This window comes from Ranitomeya imitator, chromosome 4 (genome assembly GCF_032444005.1).
Source record: "Ranitomeya imitator isolate aRanImi1 chromosome 4, aRanImi1.pri, whole genome shotgun sequence".
NCBI lineage: Eukaryota > Metazoa > Chordata > Amphibia > Anura > Dendrobatidae > Ranitomeya > Ranitomeya imitator.
Window position 1 is genome coordinate 82973136 of NC_091285.1, and position 23037 is coordinate 82996172.

Here is a 23037-nt window from a genome sequence, read left to right on the forward strand (position 1 = left end):
TCTCCAACATGAAAAATGTGTTGACAGGTTCGTTTTTTTTAAAGGCAATCTGTCAGTATAAGGTACAGTAAGTATTCAAAGCAAAAATTAGTGACTCTTGGCCGGCTAGAGTTCAGTGCATTTTTCCACTTGCCCTATTGTCATCTGTTTCTGCCTTTCTCTGACTCTTGTAATGCTGAGGATGTCAATCAAGGAAGAGGAGAGCGGAGGTAGATGGAAAACAAGGTGGGACACTGCGCTAAACTATTTGCTCACTCCAAAGTTGCAGTAGTCATTTTGTAGCAGAAACATCCCCAATTCTTATGAATGATTTCCACAATATTCTGGGGTGCAATGAATGGAGCAGAGATGAAGAATAACGCTGACATTAGCCAGGACTCTGTAGTGCCCCATTGTCAGGATTACTTGGGGTCCTGTATCCTATGAAAACTTGCATTTGTGAGACTATAAGTCCCCATCTAACTATGTCAGAGAAGCTGTGCTGACTAGTTACCTGTAACATCACACGATAGACTCATGAGACATTCATGTGACCTGCCAGCAATGTGGGCACAGTCATCACTTTGGCTGCTGCGGATTCCTGTGACCTGAATGTCCTATATGGTGATCCTGTGCTCCTCGCATTAGTGATGACCTCGGCTTCTAAACCTGTTTATTTGGCCTCCTTGGGATATGTTCTCACGTGCCTATTATGCGCTGTACATTTGTCAGTGAGTTGCATGTTTTTCATGTGATTTTGTCAGAGTAGCCTGTACATTACAATTTGTGCTACAGATTTTTGAACTCCTTCACCACACTGCTCCTGTAATGTGCAGCATGTTATCCGCATGTAAGTCTGCAGTGGAGCATTACCGTAACTATGTAAGTGCGTTGTGGGAACTTGCTCCCAGGAGTATCAGTTGGGCATGCATGAAAAGGCAGAATGGAGTGCGGCCCTGTTCATTGTGTTTCTCTGCCCATTCCTTACTCCTGAATCTCTGTAAAGCCGGCTGAACTGCTACAGTACAGTAACCGAATCTGCTGGACCATGCAAAACCCAAAGTTGCATGTTTTGGCCTCTTTAACCTCAATACTTGGAAATATATATATATATATATATATATATATAATTCCCCCCCCCCTTTTTTTTTTTTTTTTTTTTTTTTTTTTTTTCCCATCTCGCTCCATGTTATCGCCTCTTCCCCTACCCATACTTGGATGTCTGCCGGCAGGGTGCCGCCATACATGATAATACATTGGAAGATCCCGGTCAGGTTTGACCCCTTCATGTATCGCTAGCTGAAATCCTATTGGACTTTTATTTTGATTCTACTGAATTATATTCTCTTGAAGCTTTGTATGGTTGAGTAACAGCACTTTTCTAGGCGCTCCTAGGCTACAGTATGTGGTTGGTTCTCTTGTATATTGTTCAGCATGAACGTATGGCACAATGTGACTAGAGCTCATTAGAGGCAGCCATAGAGATGGAAAATTGCTGCACACTTCTCTTATTGGATGTGTTCAGAACTATTACCTGCATCTATACATGTATATGTGTCAATAATATGTTTGTCTGCTTTTCCTAAGGTCCCCTTCAAAACCCTATGATGTATTCACCACAGCAACCATTTGGACAAGGCTATGGTACAGCACTTCTAGGCTCATACCCACAACAGATGCCAGCTAAAGCTCCTCCACAATCAGGACCTGGAGTTTATAACTATGGTGGATCTCAACAAACTGTCCCCCAACCTGGAATTAATCAGGGATCCGGCCAGCCTTTCAATAGACCTCCTACAGGAACATCACCAGCGCCACTCATTACAAATACAAGGTCGTCTTCACCAAGGATGCCCCCTCCTCCTCAGAACTCAGCTGGACCACCAGCACCTGTAGGCAGCAGTCTTCCTCATGGGAGTCAGCCCACTCAGTCAAGCTGGCAGTATTTTCCAACGCCTTTAAGTCATGGACAGGTTCAACCTATGACCAATCATGTGTCGTCCACTGCAGGAGTCGTCCCTGTCCCACCACCGACGCTTGGAAATTCACAACCCCCCACTACTCAGCACTATGGACCTTCTTTTGGAGTTCATGCTCATCAAAACAGTTTTAGGAGTCCAGGTAGTGTATGAAATCTAAGGGCTGTGCAGAAGTTAGATGTTCTTGTTGTTTCACATATGCAGATTTTGTGATGACAAACCATGAATGAGAGCCATATATTGTATATAAATGGTCTTATCAATGGGGGGTACTGCTCATCTCTTTGTAGGCTGAGGTCAGGCATGGTGGATATTTTCCATGCAGATGATTGCTGTGAATTTCATGGTGTGTGGTGCAAAAGATGAAACTGGCTGATAATCTGCTGCATGTCTGGTATACTGTGCCTTTCAGATACCTGCTGCGGATCCACATAACACATTTTCCACATACACATTTTCTGATGCTTGTAAAAGTGGTTCTGGAAAATCCCTCTCGTATGCATAGGAAGAGGTTTTAGGAAAATAGTTGTGTGAACATACCATAAATATTCTAATGTTTCTGTGTGCCCCCATGATTGGCAACACAACCATTGTCACGAGGCGCCAATGTGCAGATAAAAAGTATGAAGGATTTGATATAGTATACCAGATAACCTGTATGAGGGGGCTGATATACTAAACCAGATAACAAGGCAGAGCTTTGAGTTTGTAGGAGACTGTTTACATTCACACTTTGGTCTTCCATTGAGTTGCTCAGGCATTGTTCAATTTCACACCTTGGTCAGCCATAGGCATTGTTCAGTTTCACACCTTGGTTGGCCAATGTTTACTTTTGTACACCTCGCTAATTTAAAGTGTACTAAGGGTACCATCACACAGTGGCATTTTGATCGCTACGACGGCACGATTCGTGACGTTCCAGCGATAGTTACGATCTCGCAGTGTCTGACACACTCCTGCGATCAGGGACCCCGCTGAGAATCGTACGTCGTAGCAGATCGTTTGAAACTTTCTTTCGTCGTCTAGTGTCCCGCTGTGGCGGCATGATCGCATGGTGTAACAAAGGTGTGCACGATATTGTATACGATGTGCGCATAGTAACCAACGGCTTCTACATCGCACATACGTCATGAAATTATCGCTTCAGCGTCGTGCATTGCGAAGTGTGACAGCAGTCTACGAAGCTGGAGCGATATTGTTACGATGCTGGAGCGTCACGGATCGTGCCGTCGTAGCGATCAAAATGCCACTGTGTGATGGTACCCTTAGTCTCAACTGCCATCTCAGGTGACCAAGATGGTAAAACCTGGGAAAATCACAAAATAAATGGGTTTCACGTACTGCTGTACTTGTATTTTCACTAAAAACCCAGCAAAACCTGCTACCTGCTTTTTTTTTTTTTATTTAATTTTTCACTACCATTACTTTCAATGGTTAAAAAAAACGCTGAGTGAGATGCTGTATTGTGCAAGAAAACAAGCAAAGCACAAAATACTGAGGATGGAAAAAAGTGGTGTACATGAGATTTCTGAAATCTCATAGACTTTTTGATTTTGCTGAAAATTAGCATAAATTCCTAGTGTGAACATAGCCTAAAACTGTCCTACTAGTTTACCCCCTACAAGTGAACACCACAAAAAAAGGTAAAAACAATGCTTTCTCATCATACCGCCAAACAAAAAGTGGAATAAAATACAATCAAAATGACGAATGTAAATAAAAATGGTAACTCTGAAAACCTCATCCTGTCCCGCAAAAAACAAGCTGCCATACATCTCCTTCATCGTAAAAATAATTTATAGCTCTCAGAATAAAGCGATGCAAAAAAGTTTTTTTTCTATAAAATTGTTTGTGTTAAAGCACCAAAGCATATATTTTTATAAATGAGGTATTTATGCAGTCGTTCTGAAAGGAAAAATAAAGCTGCCTTATCAATTTGACCACACCGAAATGGCATTTAAAAAAAAAAAAAACATTCCTGAATTGCTGTTTTTTGTTCATTCTACCTCCCAAAAATGAGGAAATAAGGCAATCAAAAAATGTAATTTGCCCGAAAATAGGACCAATAAACAATGTCAACTCGTCACAAAAACAAGCCCCCACATGACTGTCAGCTGAAATATGAAAATTATAGCTATCAAAATGACTATGCCCAATGAAAAGTATCTTTTAGTGTGTCGCTGTAATCGCACCGACTCGAAGAATAGTCGCCTAATCACTTATACCGCATGAGGAACGGCGTAAAAATTAAACAAAAAAACAATTTTTTACCTGCTGTTTTTTGTTCATTCTGTGTCCCAAAGATCGCAGTAAGGCTGGGTTCACATTGAGTTAGTGCAATCCGTTTAGCGGATACGCTAACGGATTGCGCTAACGCAATGTCCAAAAAGGGATTGCGTTTGGCAATCCCGCTAGCGCAGATGCCCAATCTGCACTAGCGAAGAACGGACCCTGAACGCTGCAAGCAGCGTTCGAGGTCTGTCCGAAAATAACGGCACATCGCTGACACATGCCAAAATTGACCGCAATGTGGTAACGGATCCGTTATATAGCATTAATTTCGCCATGTAACGGATTCCGTTAGCGGACACCCACTAACGCAATGTGAACCCAGCCTAAGGCTTGGCTCACATTTATCCTGCATTCTGTGCAGAGCACTTACACCGGGGTTTCCATGTAAATCTTTGAAATGAGCGATTCAGACGGAACCTCCGGCGGAAGATTCCCTATAAGAAGGCAGATGAAGGTACTGTGGACGCCATTAGACATGTGATCTGGCAGTGTCCGTCTTTTTAGGGGTGCATAAACGAGCCATCTGCTACAGTTTTGTGCACCTCTGAAAAGGATAATGCTGAACAGAGGCCAGAGTAACTCTGCTGCATAATAGTGAATGGTTCCCTTGGGGGTTTTATCTGAATCCTGTCACTCGGAGATTTAAAATTTAAAGGGAATTCCTGATATAAGTGCTCAGAGTAGAGCGCCGGATAATTGTGATCAAAAATATTTATGTAAAATGTTCCCAACAAAAGCCTAAACTCCATCATTGAGGGCTCCATTTTCCCCTGTTGTGGAAAATAAAATGGGACTAAAAACATTTTTGTGGGGAATATATATATAACTAGACTCCCCTTAAGGAATTATCTAGATGTGTGGTGGATACCTTGAACCCCCAGGTGATTCATGGAAGGTTATAAAATTGAGCAAAAAAAAAAAAAAAAATTATATATATATATATATATATATATATATATATATATAATTTTTTTTTTTTTTTTGCTCAATTTTATAACCTTCCATGAATCACCTGGGGGTTCAAGGTATCCACCACACATCTAGATAATTCCTTAAGGGGAGTCTAGTTTCCACTTTTGGGGCACATCAGGGGCTCTCCAAACAGGACACTACACCCGCAGAACATTCCATCAGAATCTGCATTCCAAAATGTCACTCATCCGTCATTTCTGAACTCTGCTGTGCGCCCAAATAGTAGTTTCCCCCCACATATGGAGTATCTGCGTACTCGGGAGACATTGCACAACACATTTTGGTGTCCATTTTTTCCTGCTACCCTTGTGAAAATAAATTTGGGGCTAAAAAAATATTTTTGTGGGGAAAATGTGATTATTTTCACCGTTCTAAACTTCTTTGAAGCACCTGATGGTTCAATGTACTCAACACAAATCTAAATAAGTTCCTTGAGGGGTCTAGTTTCTAAAATGGGGTCACTTGTGGGGGTTTTCTACTGTTTAGGCACATCATGGGCTCTCCAAACGCAACATGGCGTCTGCTAATTATTCCAGCAAATTTTACATTCAAAAAGTCAAATGGCGCTCCTTCCCTTCCGAGCCCTGCCATGCGCCCTCCCCATATGGTGTATCGGCGTACTTGAGTGAAATTGCACAACAAATTTTGGGGTCCATTTTCTTTTTCCTGATATTCTTGCGAAAAAAAATTGGATCTAAAGTAAAATGTTTGTGAATAAAAGTTACTGTAAGGTGTTTTTTTTTTTTTTCTCCTTCCACATTCCATTAATTCCTGTGAAGCACCTGAAGCGTTTAACCCCTTAAGCCCCGAGGGTGGTTTGCACGTTAATGACCAGGCCAATTTTTACAATTCTGACCACTGTCCCTTTATGAGGTTATAACTCTGGAACGCTTCAACGGATCTTGGCGATTCTGACATTGTTTTCTCGTGACATATTGTACTTCATTTTAGTGGTAACATTTATTCGATATAACTTGCGTTTATTTGTGAAAAAAAACGAAAATTTGGCGAAAATTTAGAAATTTCGCAATTTTCCAACTTTAAATTTTTATGCCCTTAAATCACAGAGATATGTCATGCAAAATACTTAATAAGTAACATTTCCCACATGTCTACTTTACATCAGCACAATTTTGGAACCAAAATTTTTTTTTGTTAGGGAGTTATAAGGGTTAAAAGTTGACCAGCAATTTCTCATTTTTACAACACCATTTTTGTTTAGGGACCACATCTCATGTGAAGTCATTTTGAGGGGTCTATATGATAGAAAATACCCAAGTGTGACACCATTCTAAAAACTGCACCCCTCAAGGTGCTCAAAACCACATTCAAGAAGTTTATTAACCCTTCAGGGGTTTCACAGGAATTTTTGGAATGTTTAAATAAAAATGAATATTTAACTTTTTTTCACACAAAATTTATTTCAGCTCCAATTTCTTTTATTTTACCAAGGGTAACAGGATAAAATGGATGCCAAACGTTGTTGTACAATCTGTACTGAGTACGCTGATACCCCATATGTGGGGGTAAACCACTGTTTGGGCGCATGGCAGAGCTCGGAAGGAAAGGAGCGCCATTTGACTTTTCAATGCAAAATTGACAGGAATTGAGATGGGACGCCATGTTGCGTTTGGAGAGCCCCTCATGTACCTAAACATTGAAACCCCCCACAAGTGACACCATTTTGGAAAGTAGACACCCTAAGGAACTTATCTAGATGTGTGGTGACCACTTTGAGCCACCAATTGCTTCACAGAAGTTTATAATGCAGAGCCGTAAAAAAAAAAAATCATATTTTTTCACAAAAATGATCTTTTCGCCCCCAATTTTTTATTTTTCCAAGAGTAAGAGAAGAAATTGGACCTCAAAAATTGTTGTCCAATTTGTCCTGAGTGCGACGATACCCCATATGTGGGGGTAAACCACTGTTTGGGCGCATGGCAGAGCTCGGAAGGAAAGGAGCGCCATTTGACTTTTCAATGCAAAATTGACTGGAATTGAGATTGGACACCATGTTGGTTTGGAGAGCCCCTGATGTGCCTAAACATTAAAACCCAGCACAAGTGACACCATTTTGGAAACTAGACCCCCTAAGGAACTTATCTAGATGTGTTTTGAGAGCTTTGAACCCCCAAGTGTTTCACTACAGTTTATAACGCAGAGCCGTTAAAATAATTTTTCTTTTTTTTTTACACAAAAATGATTTTTTAGCCCCCAGCTTTGTATTTTTACAAGGGTAACAGAATAAATTGGACCCCAAAAGTTGTTGTCCAATTTGTCCTGAGTACGCTGATACCCCATATGTGGGGGGGAACCACTGTTTGGGCGCATGGCAGAGCTCGGAAGGGAAGGAGCGCCATTTGGAATGCAGACTTAGATGGATTGGTCTGCAGGCGTCACGTTGCATTTGCAGAGCCCCTGATGTACCCAAACAGTACAAACCCCCCACAAGTGACCTCATATTGGAAACTAGACCTCCCACGGAACTTATCTAGATGTGTTGTGAAAACTATGAACCCCCAAGTGTTTCACTACAGTTTACAACGCAGAGCCGTGAAAATAAAAAATCCTTTTTTTTTCCCACAAAAATGATTTTTAGCCCCCCAAATTTTTATTTTCCCAAGGATAACAAGAGAACTTGGACCCAAAAAGTTGTTGTCCAATTTGTCTCGAGTACGATGATATGTTGGGGTAAACCCCTGTTTGGGCGCACGGGAGAGCTCGGAAGTGAAGGAGCACTGTTTTACTTTTTCAATGCAGAATTGGCTGGAATTGAGATCGGACGCCATGTCGCGTTTGGAGAGCCCCTGATGTGCCTAAACAGTGGAAACCCCCCAATTATAAATGAAACCCTAATCCAAACGCACCCCTAACCCTAATCCCAACTGTAATCCTAACCACACACCTAACCCTGACACACCCCTAATTCTAATCCCAACCCTAATCCCAACCGTAAATGTAATCCTAACCCTAGCCCTAACCCTAATGGGAAAATGGAAATAAATACATTTTTTTTAATTTTATTATTTTTCCCTAAGGTTAGGTTCACATTATGTTAGGGAAATCCGTTTAGCGCTAACGCAATGTCTTTTTAGGTGTCGTGTTTAGTGGTTGCGTTAACGTCCCCGCTCTGGAAGATCGGGGATCGGACCTCGGGCGCGCCGCGGACGCTGCAAGCAGCGTCCGAGGCGCGCCACAAAAGAAAGGCACCTTGCTAGCGCGAGCCGAAAATGGCACGCTATAGCGATGCGCTACACCCGAAAATCACATTGCTGTCAATGGGTGTGCTAACGGTGTCGCTGTCCGTTAGCGTTAACCCATTAACGCAATGTGAACCTAGCCTAACTAAGAGGGTGATGAAGGGGGGGTTTGATTTTACTTTTATAGCGTTTTTTATATCGGATTTTTATGATTGGCAGCCGTCACACACTAAAAGACGCTTTTTATAGCAAAAAAGTTTTTGCGTCTCCACATTTTGAGACCTATAATTTTTCCATATTTTGGTCCACAGAGTCATGTGAGGTCTTGTTTTTTGCGGGACTAGTTGACGTTTTTATCGGTAACATTTTCGGACACGTGACAGTTTTTGATCGCTTTTTATTCCGATTTTTTTGTGAGGCAGAATGACCAAAAACCAGCTATTCATGAATTTCTTTTGGGGGAGGCGTTTATACCGTTCCGCGTTTGGTAAAATTGATGAAGCAGTTTTATTCTTCGGGTCAGTACGATTACAGCGATACCTCATTTATATCATTTTTTTTATGTTTTGGCGCTTTTATACGATACGATACGGTGTTCACTGAAGGGGTTAACTAGTGGGCCAGTTTTATAGGTCGGGTCGTTACGGACGCGGCGATACTAAATATGTGTACTTTTGTTTTGTTTTTTTTTGTTTTTTAGATAAAGAAATGTATTTATGGGAATATTTTTTTTTTTCCTCTTTATTTAGGAAATTTTTTTTTTATTTTTTTTTACACGTGTGGAAATTTTTTTTTTTGTACTTTTTCACTTTGTCCCGGGGGGGACATCACAGATCACCGATCTGACAGTGTGCACAGCACTCTGTCAGATCGGTGATCTGACATACAGCTGGGCAGGATTAGAGCTGCAGCTGCAGCCTGATCCTGACCCGGAAGTGCTCCCTGCAGGACCCGGATGCAGCCCCGCGGCCATTTTGGATCCGGGGACTGCAGGGAGAAGACGCTCGGTACACGGTGAGTACATCACCGTGTACCGATCGTCTCAGGGAAGCCCGCAGGGAGCCCCCTCCCTGCGCGATGCTTCCCTGCACCGCCGGCACACCGCGATCATCTTTGATCGCGGTGTGCCAGGGGTTAATGTGCCGGGAGCGGTCCGTGACCGCTCCTGGCACATAGTGCCGGATGTCAGCTGCGATAGGCAGCTGACACCCGGCCGCGATCGGCATATGACGTACTATCCCGTCACTGGGAATTAAGTCCCAGGTGACCTGGACGGGATAGTACGTCATATGGGATTAAGGGGTTAAGCAGCTTGAGGGGTGCAGTTTTTAGAATGGTGCCACTTTTTATTTTCTGCCATATAAGCCCCTCAGTCACTTCCAATGTGATGTGAAGTCCCTAAAAAAGACCTATTTAAAAAAAAAAAAAAGTGAAATTGTACCTTTTTTTTTTTTTTTTCAATTTCCTCACACTTTGGAATTTTTCCCCCTGTTTTTCAGTACACTGGGTGGTAGTATGAATGGTGTCATCCAAAACTATAACTCAACATACAAGAAAGCTCTCATACAGTTATGTAGACGGGGGGGGAAAAAAATATGATGGCTCTTGGAAGAAGGGGAGGAAAAAAAAAAACGGAAAATGGCCGTGTCGTGAAGGAGCTGAGCTTGTAAATATGGCTGTATTTCCTAAATGAATCCTTCTATGTTTCAAAACACTCTTTTTCGGCGATTACATTGTATCTCCGTTCATACTGCACCCACACACACAAATGATACACCATTTAAAAGGTAAACTTTCCCCCATCAGCAAGAAAATAGCCAAACAAACCACACATCCACGATGTGATCATAAAATACAGTTTAAACATTAATTTTCATTAACCTGCAGTTAGAAAAAATGATCTGCAGGTGGCACCACACTACCCCAAAGCACACTACCACAAAGCTGCAAACAGACATCACAAACAAATCCTAACATCTGCCTTGGGAGCTTTCCAGCTTGCCATACTCCTTGCCCAGCTGATTTCAGGCACATTGGAGGATTGCACACTTCACTGCATGTGAGTCACATAAGCAAACACATTTGTAAACATGCACTGGTTTTTCACTAATTACTTCGCCCCCCCACACACAAATAATACACCATTTGAAAGGCAAACTTGCCCCCTTCAGCAACAAAAGACACAAACAAACCACACATTCACGATTTGATCAATAAATAGAGTTTAAACATTCATCTTCAGAAACCTGCAGAAAAAAAACAATAACCTGCAGGGGGCACCACAACCTCAAGATTTTTTTTTTTTTTTTCTTTCTAGCCTCAACTTATCAAACCAATTTATTGTATTACCAATCTACATATAAATACCTGATTAAAAAAAACAGAAACACATGAGCCATGCACACAGTGAACAAGCCTGTAGGGACATTGTTCACACCACCAAGAGACTGAAAACACACAAAAAAAGCACAGTTAAACCCCAAAAATACTCTTGCAAAAAAAATCAGTAAACAGCAAGTGCCAATAGAAGGATGGAAAAACATAGGGCATTTAGTTAATGCTTTTTTTTTTTGCAAAGAATGTATATTGAGCCGCTCTACCAAACGTCAAGGTATACACATATTAGAGCAGTCATAACTAATGTGTATAATCCCAATCTGATGCATTTAAAAACCTGGTCATATGTATAGTACCTGTATGAGCAGGATTCAGAAAGGAAGTGTCCAATGTGGACACGCTGCATAGAACGGCTCTTTAGTGCATGGCTCACAAGGAGCGTGTGTGTGTGTATATATACAACTAGTAATATAATATTTCTGAAAAGCCTTTGGACTAATGTTGACATTAACCCATTAATAACCAGTCCTAAAAGGACCTTATTGACCTGACAAAGCTTCTTTTTTTTTTTTTGCCTAAATATACAGTAGAGATAAGTGGATTGCTTCACAACCCCGGTCTATGGTCAAGGTCCGTGCTCTCTGGCCCTTTATAGGAGCTGCGCGAATATCCTGACATTCCTGGATCCCAGGCTCGTCTTATGATTTGCTATGCTGGTGCACAGTATGACTTCACACCCGGCCGGTGGATAAAAAAAAAAATCACATCATGGAATACAGAAGGTCAGGAAATTCGTACAGCTCCTGCCCACGACAGACAGCACTGACCTGGACCATGGACTGGGGTTCTGCAAAGCCATACTCTAATCTCTACCATCTCTACCTAAATGCTTTTTCAGCAGCCATTACTTCAAGGTTTTTGTTAGAGGATATTTTGTATAGAAAAAATTAGATTGTGTTTGTTTTGTAGAAGAAAATGTATTGCATGTTCCCCAAGAGATCATCGTATGCTTGTGTACTACTTGGTGCTCACTGAAATGGATGACAGGAGTGGTTCTAAACTTCTTCTGTCCTCTCCCTGGGGAGAAGAGTCTGACGATTGGCCCTGACCTCCCTCCTCCTAGATAGCGGGAGCTTTAACTTGCTCCATAAATCTATAATGAAGTCCAGGACCAAGCATCATCATAAATTCATGGCTCTTGGGCCTTGTGAGGTTTTGTTTAATCTCAAAATCCATTATATTAGTGAACAGAGGTGATATTCTGAAAATCTTCACTGTCCAAAAACCGTCTGGACCCAACCGTATATAAACCAAGACATATTAGACTTCACTCTGTTCTTCTCTCCCCCCGATTTCATCTGTCTTCTTCTTGTTGTGCTGCTCTCAAGGTTTCATTCTACGGTTCTGTTAATGTTTCCATAAGATCAGTCAGTGATTTCTAGTCATGTCATGATGGGGACCGTGGTTTGCATCCTCCTAGTTTGCATTGTAAATGCTTCAGTTTGCCCATCTCATGGTTTTTATGCACTGTAATTCTCAGGTCCTGTCCCCCCACCGGTAGGCCAGCCTCAGCCAGTGCGGCAACCTCTGGGACCGGCCTTAACCAGACCCACAGCACCTCCATGTGGTCCACCAGTCAGCGCTGCACCTGTGCCACCCTTAGTCGGTGCTCCTCCTCGTCCGGTTGGTAAGTAAGGCTGGTCTTCATTACCTCCATTTCTAAATTGTAGCTGTAGCCAAACGTCTTCTGTGTTTCATTGAACTAAATGCAGCTTATTGTAGATTTTCTGTTCTTCAAGACTTTCCTGGAAGCTGAAATAAGAGACGCGTGTCCTTACTGTCTGTGCAGACATTGCAATGTAATTGTGTAGGCAGTTTTCTAAAAAGAGAGATGCTGTTGCTGAGTTCTCGTCTTTGCATCTGCTCAGCATCCAGTCTTCCAAAAAATAAATAATCGTGAAGGAGAGGTTATTCCCAACTATCGACTTTTTTTTTTTTTAATATATATAGCACATTTTCTGCAGTGTTGTACAACTTTGGCAATAAATGGAACCTGTCACGTTGTACCTGCAGTCAGCTCTGTGGACAGCATAGAGCGAAACTGAGCAGAATGGCATATAGGGAAGGTTTGTGGGAACGGATTCCGCATTACTTGCATTTAGTTCCTACACGTGCCTGGTGTTTGTTTGTATGAGTCCAGTGGGCGGTCCTATTCAGTGATTGACGGCTAGCTCGGCATGCACAGTCATACATGGAAGACTGTCAGTCACTAGATAGGACCGCCCACTGGAATTGTAAGCCTACAAACGCCAGGGATTTCAGTTAATGAAATGCAACTTTCACCGAAACTTCCTACAGAAAATTAACATCAGTCTGATCGGTTCCATTTTCAACCCAACAGGTTCCCTTTGACATGGGCTAAATGTTATGTAATACTAACAAGGAGACAGGAGGGCAGTGATCCCTGCCCATTACTGCTTAGTCACCACATTTATTCTGGCTAAGCTGCTGCAAAGTTAAAAACCGTCACGCAAATTGACGTAACTGTCCAGCTATGTCTGATGAATGACACAGGAGTTGTGCCTGTACCATCTGCAGCAAGGGTCAGCTGATACACACAGCCAGGCTCCTACAAGATCGCTCCCTTTGTCAGCCCGTTGGCACCCTTCAGAGCGATCGCGGGGTGCCTTACAATAGTCTGCTTGTGCCATATCTCTCAGCCAATCAGATTCTGGCTCTTTTTGTCCGGCAAAAAAACAAGCCCTTGTTTATTAAATATTCAATTTACTTTTTTGAGCCATTTGTTTTGCAAAAGTAGCAGAACATTAAAAAAAGTGTGTAACCTTGGTATTGTTGATCTTGGCGAACCACAGAACAAAGATGACGGCAATCGTACCAAGCTCTGGTTGGTGTTTAAAATTAATGATCAAAAAATAGAATTGCTGTTTCATTTGTTCGTTTTTACCTCCCAAAGCTTTAATGAAAAGTAATAGAGTCACATACCACAATTTGCCAGCTTTGTAAATGACATCTTGTCACATCCAGGTCCTCCTACAGCTCCACTAATGGGAAATTGAGACTTATGGCTCTCAGAATATGGAGACCCCAAAACAAAGTGTATTAACTGTGCAAAAGTAATAAAAATAAAAAAATCCTATTAATACAACTCTGTAAATTTGGTATCTCCACCCCTTGTCTATGCAGCACAGTGAAGAGCGTAACATTTTTATGCAAAAAAAAAAACCAACCAGTGGCAGTGTTGACAATACCAGGGTCAATCGCTTTCAAGTGATCCAAACTGATTTTTATTTATTTTATTTTTTTTTTAGTGACCTCTTAGGATACTTATTTTCAATGGTGTTTTTTTTTTTGAAGTGCTACTTTAGTGAATTTAAAATAAGTTTTGAATTTTATCTTCATTATTTTTTTTAAATAGTTTTGAAAGCCTGAATTTTGGGTTTGTCGTTTTTTTTTTTTTTACATTTACCATATCTCGGCTAGATTTATGTGAAAGGCACCATTTTGTTCAGAATTGTACAGGCTTTAACCAATTAATCCCATATGACGTACTATCCTGTCCAGGTGACCTGGGACTTAATTCCCAGTGACGGGATAGTACGTTATATGCGATCGGCCGCACTCACGGGGGGATCGCGGCCGGGTCTCAGCTGACTATCGGAGCTGACATCCGGCACTATGTGCCAGGAGCGGTCACGGACCGCCCCCGACACACTGCGATCAAACATGATCACAGCTTATCGGGGGCATATGGAAGCATCGCGCAGGGAGGGGGCTCCCTGCGGGCTTCCCTGAGACCCTCGGTACAAGGCGATGTGCACACCTTGTACCGAGCGTATCCTCCCTGCAGGCCTCGGATCCAAAATGGCCGTGGGGCTACTTCCGGGTCCTGCAGGGAGGTGGCTTACCAAGAGCCTGCCCAGAGCAAGCACTAGTAAGCCAGGAGCAGTGCACGTCAGATCGCTGATCTGACACAGTGCTCTGCAAAGTGTCAAATCAGCGATCTGACACTATAGTGTGATGTGTGTGGGAAAAAAAAATATATATATTGTTCCCATAAATACATTCCTTAATCTAAACTAAAAAAACAAATATTTAGTATCGCTGCGCCCCACAAAAAAAAAAAAAAAAAAAAAGAAATTCGTGAACCGTTTTTGGTCATACTGCCTCACAAAAATCAGAATAAAAAGCGATCAAAAAATGGCATGTGCCCGAAAATGTTATCAATAAAAACGTCAACTCGTCCCGCAAAAAACAAGATCTCACATGACTCTGTGGACCAAAAATATGGAAAAATTATAGCTCTCAAAATGTGGTAACGCAAAAAGTATTTTTTATAATAAAAAGCATCTTTTAGTGTGTGACAGCTGCCAATCATACAAATCCGCTAAAAAACCCCCTATAAAAGTAAATCAAACCCCCCTTCATCACCCTCTTAGTTAGGGGAAAAATATAAAAATTAAAAAAATGTATTTATTTCCATTTTCCCATTAGTATTGGGGTTAGGGTTGGGGCCCTGCGCCCAAACAGTGGTTTACCCCCACATATGGGGTATCGGTGTACTCAGGACAAATTGTTCAACAACTTTTGGGGTCCATTTCCCCTGTTACAATCAAACAAATTGGAGCTGAAATAAATTTTTTGTGAAAAAAAATTAAATGTTCATTTTTTTTTAAACATTCCAAAAATTCCTGTGAAACAGCTGAAGGGTTAATAAACTTCTTGAATGTGGTTTTGAGCACCTTGAGGGGTGCAGTTTTTAGACTGGTGTCACACTTGGGTATTTTCCATCATATAGACCCCTCAAAATGACTTCAAATGTGATGTGGTCCCTAAAAAAAAAAAAATAGTGTTGTAAAAATAAGAAATTGCTGGTCAACTTTTAACCCTTATAACTCCCTAAAGGTACCGTCACACTAAGCGACGCTGCAGCGATACCGACAACGATCCGGATCGCTGCAGCGTCGCTGTTTGGTCGCTGGAGAGCTGTCACACAGACAGCTCTCCAGCGACCAACAATCCCGAGGTCCCCGGTAACCAGGGTAAACATCGGGTTACTAAGCGCAGGGCCACGCTTAGTAACCCGATGTTTACCCTGGTTACCATCGTTAAAGTAAAAAAAACAACCACTACATACTTGCCTACCGCTGTCTGTCCCCCGGCGCTGTGCTTCTCTGCTCTGGCTGTGAGCGCCGGGCAGCCGGAAAGCAGAGCGGTGACGTCACCGCTCTGCTTTCCGGCCGCTGTGCTCACAGCCAGAGCAGAGAAGCACAGCGCCGGGGACAGACAGCGGTAGGTAAGTATGTAGTGGTTGTTTTTTTTACTTTAACGATGGTAACCAGGGTAAACATCGGGTTACTAAGCGCGGCCCTGCGCTTAGTAACCCGATGTTTACCCTGGTTACCAGCGAAGACATCGCTGAATCGGCGTCACACACGCCGATTCAGCGATGTCAGCGGGAGATCCAGCGACGAAACAAAGTCTTGGCCTTTCTTCCCCGACCAGCGATATCACAGCAGGGGCCTGATCGTTGCTGCCTGTCACACTGGACGATATCGCTAGCGAGGACGCTGCAACGTCACGGATCGCTAGCGATATCGTCTAGTGTGACGGTACCTTAACAAAAAAAAAAAAAGTTTCCAAAATTGTGCTGATGTAAAGTAGACATGTGGGAAATGTTACTTATTAAGTATTTTGTGTGACATATCTCTGTGATTTAAGGGCATAAAAATCCAAAGTTGGAAAATTGTGAAATTTTTGCCAAATTTCCATATTTTTTTTTTTTTCACAAACGCAGTTAATATCAAAGAAATTTTATCACGATCATGAAGTACAATGTCTCCAGAAAACAATGTCAGAATCACCGGGATCCGGTGAAGCGTTCGAGTTGTAACCTCATAAAGGGACAGTGGTCAGAAATGTAAAAATTGGCCCGGTCATTAACGTGCAAACCACCCTCGGGGCTTAAGGGGTTAATTTGATGTGTCACAAGACTGACATTTTTGTTTGAGGAGTGAAATTCTAAATTTTTATGTGCGATTTTGGGAAAACGTATGTTACTTGTGTTCTTTGTCACATTAAGGCTATGTGCACACGTTGCAGATTATTTGCGTTTTTTTAGCGTTTTTGCACTATAAAAACGCTATAAAACCGCAAATAATCTGCATACATTAAGCATCCTATCATTTTTAATGAAATCCGCAACTCCTGTGCACATGACGTGCGTTTTTCCGCATGAAAAACGCATTGCGGAAAAATAATGAACCTTCTCATTAATTTTGCGTTTTTTGTCTAATGCATTGGGAAATGTTCGGGAAAAATGCGCAAAAACCGCGTCAAAACCGCGCAAAAAACGCATGCGGATTTCATGCGGAAATCTGGCAGAAATGTCCGGATTTTCACAGGAATTTTCTGCATGAATTCTTGAACGTGTACACAGCCTTATTCAGGGATTTAAGTTGGGATCTCCATAGGATCATATTTCGGAAGTTATTATTATTATTTTTTTTTTTTAAATGCAGTCTCATCCTAATCATATATTTAATACCTAATGTTAAAGAATCAAACGCTTTAACAACTTTTTAAATATGCATGTAACAAGTTTTTTGTTTTTTTTTTATTGCGTCACTAGACGTCTTTTTTCAAGTTTTTAAAAAGAATAGTACAGCAGTGAAATCAGCAAGTTCTATAATAAAAGATGAACATAGTGACACCGCTCTGCTGCTGGCTTCTTATTTATCACAGAGGACTGGACGCTGCACTCATTGTACGTGGGGGCGGGGGGAGACATTGCACAATTGAGACATATTGGGTGGAAGCCTGTACCCTTCTGTACCCTTTTCTTTATTTTTGTTCCTGCCTGAGTTGTGAGGGAAACGTAAAGACATGCAACTCAGAATTTCACTTTAAAAAAAAAAAAAAAAAAAAAAAACCTTTGAAAATGAATAAAAAAAAAAAAAAAGTGTGAGATTTTTTCTTTCTTCACTTTAACGTTCTCTACACTACCAGAGAAAAAAAAATCTCAAAAGAACTAAAAGTAGAGGAAAATTGTATTGGTTCACTTGAAATGGAATGACCTCCTCTGAGAAATGCATCTCTTCCCGAAAACAAAACAAGCCATTTTATGACCAAGTCTCCAAAATATTACTAATGAAATGATCCATTTGTCTCATTTTAACATTCTGCATACGCATAGTTTACGGCCCTCGCTCATGGGTTGTCATATATGAATTAAATGCGTTATAGCTTGAAGGCCATTAGATGAGTGGTTGACAGCTCCATGAGGCCTTTTCACATATCTCCATCATGGCTGTACTGTGGGGAGAGAGCTGCTTCATAGGGCCTGACGTGGTCATGTTGGGTCATGGGGCCTGACGTGGTCGTGTTGGGTCATGGGGCCTGACGTGGTCGTGTTGGGTCATGGGGCCTGACGTGGTCGTGTTGGGTCATGGGGCCTGACGTGGTTTGTGTTGGGTCATGGGGCCTGACATGGTCGTGTTATTCCCCCTTAGGCAGGTTTCACACATCCACGTATCACAGTCAGAGAGCAGACTGTGATGTATGGACGAAAAATGAAAGAACAGCATCCAGTCCAGGTGAAAAAAAAAAAAAAAGTCACCTGGACTGGATGCTGTTCTTTCATTTTTGGTATGTATTTTCCAATTGGGTTCATTGGACTCTGAACATGCATCCGTATTTTCTCTAGCAGCCTTCCACGACAGCCACAGGAGGTTGTCTCCATACCCTAATGGGGGACAGGAAGCACAAGAGTTTAAAAGCACCTCCCATTAACCAGTGTCTTTCCTGTTCCCCATGGGGCATGGAGAGGTTCCTGGTGCGCTGCGTGGCCGGGTCTGCATTGTACCTTTCATTTTTTTTCTTGTGACGGGCATTGGTGGTCGGGCCCTGGGGCTTCCTCCTCCGTTGTGCTCCCTGTTTCTTCTGGATTCGGGACCGCATTCCCAGTCCTCCTGCGCTCCCCTTGCGGGGTAAAGCGGACCGGTGAGCCCTTCCTGGAGGCCTCCCTGAGCTCTCCAGCGTCTCCCCCTCCTGTGCACGCTGTTCGGCGACCCGGAAGTCACGTGGTGTTTCTACTTCCGGGTCGGCGCTCCTGCATAGGAGCGATATCCTGTCCAGCGTATGGACTACTGAACGGCGTGTGAGGCACGCTGCACCCTCCCACGCCTGCTAGGGACCGGGGAGGGGGAGGGGCGGCTCAGTGCCATGCGCTGGTGCAGTCTTATTTCCTATATAAGCTGCGAAGACGTCTCAGGTAAGCCTGCTGTAAAGCATGGATTCGTCTTGCCCTGCAGCTGCAGAGCCCAGCGCTCCTCAAGCCCCAGTAAGTGCGGCAGAGATGGGTCCCGTTTTAAGGTAGTTTTAAATATACCTTCTTACACCGCTTCCTCTCTCATTTCAGGGAGTCAAGCCTGGCCCTAGAACCGTTACTAAACGCAAATGCGCTACCTGTAATGTGAAAATGCCCTTAGATTGGGAGAAAAAGTTGTGCCAACCTTGTACGGATAAAGTAGTCCGGGCGGAACACCCTTCTTTAATTGAAGAAATTCGCTCCCTGGTTAGGCAAGAGGTCCAAACCTCTTTAGCCACATTCGCCCCCCCTCCACCACCACCGTCCTCACCTGGTCCATCACTTCCCAAAAAGAGGAAAATCCAGGAATATTCCGGGTCAGAGTCTGAAGAGTCTTATACGTCATCTTCAGTCAAATGGGAAGATGTGTTACCCCATAAATCTGCAGAAATTAGAAAATCTCTTTTCTCCTCTGAATACATTGAGGAATTGGTGTCTGCAGTGAGGAATACCATGGGGCTAAAAGAGGAACCAGTTCCTCAGTCTATACAAGACAAATTATTCGGTATACATACTGATAAACAACCTGGGTTTCCCGTACATAAAAGCATCATAGACATGATCAATAATGAGTGGGAACTGCCTGAGAAACGGCTATCCACTCCTTCAGACTTTAAACATCGGTTTCCTCTAGATGAGGATTCAATCAAATGGAGCATCCCCAAAATAGATGTTCAGGTGGCAGGAGTGGCTAAGAAGACGGCTCTGCCGTTTGAGGATTCTTCCCAGTTAAAGGACCCCTTAGATAGGAAGATTGAGAGCCTTCTCAAAAAATCCTGGGAAACTTCTACCTCGGCCCTCAGATTCAACATTGCATCCACCTGTGTGGCCCGCTCTCTCTTCCGCTGGATAGAAGAGCTAGAAAACCACATCTCTCAGGGTACCCCCAGAGAAGAAGTATTGGACTCCTTGCCTATTTTGCATCGAGCAACTGGGTTCCTTGCAGACGCCTCACTAGAATCCATCCGTGTGGCCGCCAGATCTCTAGTCCAGACAAATTCAGCCAGAAGAGCTCTCTGGCTAAAAATGTGGAGTGGGGATGTCACTTCAAAGATAAAGCTTTGTTCCATTCCTTTTAAGGGTGACTGTGTTTGGGCCCTCATTAGATGACATACTGGAAAAAGCCACGGACAGAAAGAAAACTCTTCCTGAACAAAGACCTCCCAGGAAGCGTTTTTTTCGACCCTCCCAGCCCCAGCCCTCCCAGGGTAAAGGAAAAGGGAAATCTGGGAGGTGGAGTTATGCCAAGGGGAAACCTAAAAACATCCTTATTCCCCAACAAACACAACAAGAAAAACAATGATCCGGTGGGGGGGAGGCTTTCGAACTTTGTTCACAGTTGGCAGAATATCTCCAACAGCCCTTGGGTGGTGGGTCTTCTGATAGAGTTCGATGCGCCTCCTCCCAGGATCTTAAGAGTCACCTCCCCGTCATCTCGGGAGACTCAAAAACTGATGATGGCAGGAATACAGGACTTACTAGACTCGAGAGCTATTTCTGTGGTCCCGATAAACGAGCAAGGGAAGGGACACTATTCCCGTATCTTCATGGTAAAAAAGCCTTCCGGGCAGGCTTGGATCATAATAAATCTAAAAGCTCTCAACAAACACATTACTTACCGCAAGTTCAAAATGGAGTCCGTAAAAACAGCCATCCCTCTGATAGCTCCTCATTCCTATATGGCAACAATAGACCTCAAGGATGCCTATTTCCATATTCCAATGCATCCTCGCCACAGGAAATACCTAAGATTTGCGGTCCGATTCAATCAAAAAATCTTACATTTCCAGTACAACGTTCTCCCCTTCGGGATCTCCTCGGCCCCAAGGGTTTTTTCCAGAGTCATGGCGGAAGCGGTAGCTCATATCAGGAACCAAGATGTCGCTATAGTGCCGTACTTGGACGACCTTTTAATAATTGGTCCTTCCGCCGAAATTCTCAATCAGAGAATTTCCAAAACTCTGAACATCTTGCAGCTTTTGAGTTGGATACCCAATCTAAAGAAGTCTCAACTATTACTTTCAAAGGTGATAAAATTCCTCGGAGTCCTTCTGGACTCGGAAAATCAAAAATCTTTTCTACCAGAGGAACACCAGAGGAACCTGATATCCAAGGTCCTAGACTTCAAGAAACAACGGTCTCTGACTCTGCGGACTGCAATGTCTCTTCTGGGGTCGATGACGGCCTGTATACAATCAGTCCAGTGGGCTCAAAGCCACTCAAGAGTTCTGCAGGCACACTTCCTAGGAAATTGGAACGGAAATCCAAATTTCCTGAACAGAAGAGTCTACACTCCAGGGAAGGTAAAGGCCTCGTTAACCTGGTGGGCGATCCAATCAAACCTGCTAAAAGGAGTGGACTTGGATACAAGATCCGCTGGTAACGGTGACAACAGATGCCAGTCAAAAAGGTTGGGGAGCAGTGGTTTCGCAAATCCCATTCCAGGCATTCCAGGGTCACTGGAATCGGAAAGAAAGCTCCAATTCCTCCAACTTCAGAGAATTGATGGCAGTGGAGAAGGCCCTTCTGGCAGCCAGCAAGTCTCATCATAGGTCAACATGTCAGAGTCTACTCAGACAATATGACGACTGTAGCGCATCTAAAACACCAGGGGAGTCCGAAGTTCAACCATTTGAGAGCAATATCAAACAGAATTTTTTGCTGGGCAGAGAAACATCTCTCACTATCATCAATACATCTCAAAGGTCAGTAAACATTCATGCGGATCTCCTAAGTCGTCACGATTTACATCCAGGAGAATGGAGCCTGAAGACAGACATTTTCAGAATGTTGACAGACAGGTGGGGACTCCCCGACATAGATCTTCTATCGTCAAGCCAGAATGCACAGGTCGAGAACTTTCACTCTAGACCCCAAAGACCGGTCTCAAGGAGTAGACGCCTTTGCTCATACATGGAGGTTCCATCTAGCGTACGTGTTTCCTCCAATACCTTTGCTTGCAAAGACCCTCAGGAAGATCCGAGACGATCAGGTCCCGACTATCCTAGTAGCTCCGGCATGGCCAAAGAGGAGCTGGTATCACCTCATCAGAGAACTTAAGGTGGATGGTCCAGTCTTTCTTCAAACATCAGAGGATCTACTCTGCCAGGGCCCCTTTTATCATCCGGAACCGCAAAAAATTCAAGCTGGCAGCCTGGCTATTGAAGCCCAGGTACTAAGAGCTAAAAGTCTTTCAGAGTCCGTAATCTCTACTTTACAGAAATTTAGAAAACCTGTCACCAATGCTATATATAGCAAAATTTGGAAGAGATTCTCCTTGTGGTGTCATCCTCATAATCCTGACCCTTTCCATCCTAATATCTCACAAATATCTACAAAAAGGATTGGAGTTGGGACTGAAGCCAAGTACCTTAAAGGTCCAAGTGTCAGCTTTGAGTTCTGTCTTCGACCAAGACCTTGCAGGTCACCGTTGGATAAAACAGTTTATGGTCTCAGCATCAAGACATTGTCCAAGAAAACAAATCTTTGTACCATCATGGGACTTAAACATAGTTCTAAAGGGTCTTATGGCTCCTCCATTTGAGCCATTATCATCTTGTTCCTCTCAGCTTCTGTCCTACAAGACTGCCTTTTTAGTTGCAATTTCTACTGCAAGACGAGTCGGGGAAATACAAGCCCTTTCAATTAAAGAACCTTATCTTACCATAAAAGATGATTCCATTGTGTTCCGACCAGATCCATGTTTTCTTCCGAAAGTAGTGTCAGAATTTCATCGATCACAGGATATAGTCCTCCCATCGTTCTGTCACAATCCTTCAAATCCGGAAGTACACAGATTTCATACATTGGATGTACGGCGTATAGTGCTATACTACTTGGAACAAACTAAATCCTTCAGAATCGACAAAAATCTCTTCGTTCATCTATCTGG

At 42.9% G+C, this 23037-nt stretch overlaps 1 protein-coding gene across 1 annotated transcript in view; it reads left to right on the forward strand.

Annotated features, from left to right (window-relative positions):
- The window catches only part of SEC24A (SEC24 homolog A, COPII coat complex component), a 122386-nt gene that overhangs the window by 24057 nt on the left and 75292 nt on the right, over positions 1-23037 (forward strand). Inside the window, exons 2-3 of the mRNA XM_069763851.1 lie at positions 1567-2100; positions 12300-12446. Of these exons, the coding sequence (XP_069619952.1) occupies positions 1567-2100; positions 12300-12446 (681 nt within the window). The remainder of the gene's footprint in view (positions 1-1566; positions 2101-12299; positions 12447-23037) is intronic.